The sequence below is a fragment of the Poromitra crassiceps genome (assembly GCF_964638095.1).
Source record: "Poromitra crassiceps genome assembly, chromosome: 21".
NCBI classification, from domain to species: Eukaryota; Metazoa; Chordata; class Actinopteri; order Beryciformes; family Melamphaidae; genus Poromitra; species Poromitra crassiceps.
The window spans coordinates 9,976,679-9,981,349 of record NC_139638.1 but is presented as its reverse complement, the minus strand read 5'-3'; the positions used below and the strand labels follow the sequence as shown (position 1 = coordinate 9,981,349).

The window sequence follows — 4,671 nt, the reverse complement described above, 5'->3', positions numbered from 1 at the left end:
CACATCTCTGTGTGGTAGATTTATCCTTCACACCACCACACCCTTCATGCTCACAGCTATTCTCTGGGCGTGTTTGTCTCTTCCGTCTGGCTGTCTCATTCAAAACTGACTGAGGCTCAAACCCACGACCTCAAAAGTGATTGAGGCCTCAATACTGCAGGGGAGCAAACCAACTCTCTGTGCCACCAGGACAGACTTCATATGAGCTGTTTTCACTCTTTCCTCTGGCTTTTGCCGTTCAAAACTGACTTGGGCTCGAAGAACCCACGTTTGTCTGTCTCTCTCGTCTCATGCTCTCAGCTTTCCCGTGTTATGTGCATCTTTTGTGGGGCAAAAATACACAAATTATTCATCAAAGTATCGTCTTTATGCATCTTAAAATGTTTTTGAAGGGATCATTTAAGTTTAATAGCATTTGAATTATATTAATATGACGTGAGTTTCTATTCGCCTGGCAGAGAAAATACTTTGTACTTTTATACTTGAGTACCGTATATTTCAGAGCCTGTACTTTTTTTTTTTACTTTTTTTTGAGTAATTAAGTTGAATCAGTACTTCTACTTTTACCAGTATTTTACACAATTAACTGTACTTCTACTTAAGTCAAGAAAGTGTGTACTTTTCCCATCTCTGTCCTTTCATCACTAGTGACATACAGTATATGTTTAGTAGCACTAGTCATACAGACAGTTTGGTCTCATTGTATCCATTGATTCATGTTTTGTCTCTTTTTGTTATTGTATCAATGTACTTACTCAGATCATGTGACTTCCAGGTTATTGATACACAGTACAAGTACACAAGTGTTTACTCAGATATATGACCTGATCATCTATCTGATTGATCGGACCGTTTGTTAAAAATGGATAAATGCAGTTTCTCCTCCTTTCTAACATAAAGTCAAAAACGACAGTACATCAAATAAAAAGATATGAAGTGAATGTATAAATATTGTTGTGTATACTAGAGCCTGCTAACAGCGAAGACAGACTGGCTGCTGTTGACCATCTTGATTTTATGTATTTTATGTTACTTGTTCTTAGCAGGTTTTTCTATTAGTATTTTTAGTGATTCTTTTAGCCTATATTCTTGATTGTTGTCTTCTCTGTGTTACTGCTACGGGCTGGGGGGAACACCATTTTGCTTTTTTATGTACGCAAGTATGCAAGAGAGTGACAAATAAATGAATCTTGATCTTGACATATGGCACTCTGTGATTACTAGGATAGGCTAATGATGTCGTTATCCCCCAACACCTGCAGGGGGTCTGCATCATCAGCCAGCAGCTGAAGACTGTGGCAGGCTTTTAGGTGCGAGTGAGTGCAACATGCAAGTACTCTCAATTTGAAATGAGGGTCAAAGTTATGCAAGACCTTGTTTATCCTTTATTCTGCTCAAATCCAATGACACATTTGGCGTTTAACAGTGTTTATTTAACCACCCAAAACACAAACACTCATCGCTTTGCATACAACCAATTACACATACATACACATATTGGAAGTGTGTAACCAGACTTTTATGGGCAACTTTGAATATTGGCAAAGCAGTTTAACCTTGATTTGTTGCAGTGATTGGCTCTACCAGACTGTTTCGATTGAGCACCATGTTAATAAGCCGACTTGAGAGGATAACGTAGATGCTTCTACTGTTGACCAAGCTGAAGTTCGTACTGTACGTACGTGGACAGTCTCGAGTGGAAGTTGCTGTGGCTGCCGGCTTACTTCTTACCCTTTGTGTCATCTTTCATCTTCTCTTCCTCGGCGGGTGCGTCGCTCTTCTTCTCAGGCTTGGCTGCCTTCACTTCGTCTTTCTCCTCTTTGGCGTCGGCCTTATCTTTTTTCTCCTCGGCTTTGTCGTCGGCCTTCTGGTCGGCCTTCTCATCGGCTTTGTCGTCGACCTTCTCGTCGGCTTTGTCGTCGGTCTTCTCCTCGGCTTTGTCATCGACCTTCTCGTCGGCTTTGTCGTCGGTCTTCTCCTCGGCTTTGTCATCCTTGTCGTCGGATTTGTCTTCTTTCTTTACGTCGGCTTTATCGTCTGGTTTCTCTTCGCTCTTTGCTTTCTCTTCCTTCTCCTCGTCTTTTGTGCCGTCGTCTTTGTCATCTGATCCTTCTGTTTTCTCTCCCTCTTCTGCCTCTGCCTTGCCCTCAGCCTCCTCTCCATCCTCAGCTGTTTCCACAGCCTCTTCCTTATCCGCATCCTCATCACCACCTGCATCAAAAGAGGAAAAAGTGTGAATTTTATTTGTGTTAAATGTTATCATGGTCTCAATTGACCTTTCCAAAGTCTCGCTCCTTTTCATCGGTCAACCTTGGTCATCTTTAGAGTGGAGAAGCTGAAAGGCTGTCAAATAATAATATATTATTATTATTATATTATTATTAATAATAATAATGCCACACTCATGTCATCACATTGCTTATGACATTGTGAGTGAGAGCAGAAGTACCTGAAGGGTTTGATGTACAGTATATACAATATATGTAGTGTTAAGGTTGGGTGGACAGTCACAGTTATGAATGTGTGAATTGAGTGAAACCTGGAAAGTCAGCTAGAGTGAATTGTGACATCACACACTCAAGGCTGGCTCCATAGGCTGCCCTTATAAAGGTTGAAAAAAAAGCATAAAACATAAACTGCGATTTCTCAAAAAGTAGGCTATACAAAAGATATCAAAAAGCTGAACTAAAGTCATGAAGTACTAAAAGTGGTGGCCCTTTTAAAGTTTGGTGGAAAGGGAATTTTGCAGCTTAAATGTTAAAGTATGAAGGAGTAGTTACTGTTCAAAGAGTTCAAAAGAGGGCATGCTTTGAACAGTCCCATAGGCCGGTACAAGCTTTCTCAACTGTGATTGGAGCACAGAGAAAAAAGGGGCGGGACTTAGGAAAGGTCAATTATTGCACCTTCTTTAAACAAATAAAGAATAATGGTCAAACAAAGAAAGATGCGCTAACCTTCTCCTCCTTCCTTAACCTCCTCTGCATCTTCCTTCTCTTCCCCCTCTCCCTCCACCTTCTCCCCTCCCTCTTTCTCTTCCTCTTCCTCCTTTGTCTCCTCTGTCTCTTCTCCTGCCTCCTCCTCTTCCTCCTTCTCCTCTTCCTCGTGTTCCTCCTCTTCGGCAGGCGGGCTGGCCTCTGCTTGCCGGGCCTGGCTGGCAGAGATGACGACGTCTTCAGTGGTGCAGAAGGAGCTGAGCAGACGTGACGTCATCAAGTAGGAGGAGCCAGAGCCCAGGCTGGAGTAGAGGGGCCGGCCGAAGGAGGGCGCTGACTGGAAGGGGTGGCTGTACAGAGAGGACATGCCTCCGGCCACTCCCACGCTGAAGCGAGACTCCTCCCCTTCCAGAAGCTTCCTGTACAAGAGGATGTGGGACAGACAGATGCTGAGTACTTCAGTAGCTCACCTGAAATCAGGTTTTCCATTCACAAGAAACTGTGAGGTCAAATGACCTTTGACCTTTTGATCTCAACACTGGTGTCTGAGACAAAGTGAGGAGGTCTCAACACTGGTGTCTGAGACAAAGTGAGGAGGTCTCAACACTGGTGTCTGAGACAAAGTGAGCTGGGAAATGTGCATTTATTCTTTGAACCCAAAATAGAAGTGGCAAACTGGGCCAAACTCTCCAGTAGCTGTTTTTATAAACCCTATTAGGTTTTAGTATCCCCTGTTCTCCATGGCTTTTCATTCACCATTTCGTACATTTGATAATCTGTAGTTACCAATACATAATAACCACAAATGATTTTTCTTCTTCCCATTTACATGGTAGGTACTGTAAAACCACAGAAGAGAGTTGTATGTGAAAAATACCTGAGCTGGGTGCAAATTGTATAATGCACTGTGACTAACATGCAGGTCTGTTCACAAATATTTTCAACTCACAAAGACTTTGAAAATAACTTCTAAATATGGTGAATGTGTAGCTGCCACAGGAGACAATACATTCAAACAAGGTCAAAACATTTCTAATTGGATCTGGCCTTCACACGCCATTTTATCATGATGATGATGATGATAATAATAAGAAGTATACAGTACTATGACTATTATAATTTTTTTTTAGAATGTCTATTGTCTCTCAACAAAAGCCAACTTCCCTTCATTCTTGCTCACCTGTATGCAGCGATCTCAATGTCCAAAGCCATCTTGACATTGAGAAGGTCCTGGTAGTCCTTCAGGTAGCGGGCCATTTCATGTTTGGTGCCCCTCAGTTCATTCTCCAGCTCCCCGATGGTGTCCTAAATAGCATGATCCAATAACAACAGATACTTTACTTCATGTTTGAAAAATATAAAATATGTTTCTATAAACCAAATGATGTAAAAGAGTCATTATAATGTAGTACACCTGCATTACCACTACTGACCTGCATGCCGTTGATCTCGGCACTCTGCTTCTCCTCCATCTCATGGAGCTGTTTCTCCAGGGACTCATTGAAACCTCTGCAGGCGTCGATCTCCAGCAGGCGTGCCTGCAGCTGGCGCCGGTACTCTCCCGCTTCGTCCTTGGAGCTCCTGACGGCGTCGGTGTGCTGGGCCACGGTCTCAGTCATCGAGCCCACTTTCCCTCGGAACCAGTCTTCAGCGGACTGCATGTTCCGGGCTGCCAGCCTCTCGTACTGGGACCGGATATCCCTCAGAGCCCCGGACAGGTCCGGTGCGGCCGTCTCGG

General features: G+C 43.3%; 1 protein-coding gene across 1 annotated transcript in view; it reads right to left on the bottom strand.

Moving 5' to 3' along the window:
- Positions 1-1,720: 1,720 nt before the first annotated feature.
- LOC310795238 (neurofilament light polypeptide-like) overlaps positions 1,721-4,671 on the bottom strand; it is a gene marked incomplete at both ends in the record, with an annotated part of 3,696 nt that continues 745 nt past the window's right edge. Inside the window, 4 exons of the mRNA XM_083657301.1 lie at positions 1,721-2,211; positions 2,955-3,352; positions 4,114-4,238; positions 4,367-4,671. The exon at positions 4,367-4,671 is cut by the window's right edge and continues 745 nt beyond it. Of these exons, the coding sequence (XP_083513427.1) occupies positions 1,721-2,211; positions 2,955-3,352; positions 4,114-4,238; positions 4,367-4,671 (1,319 nt within the window). The remainder of the gene's footprint in view (positions 2,212-2,954; positions 3,353-4,113; positions 4,239-4,366) is intronic.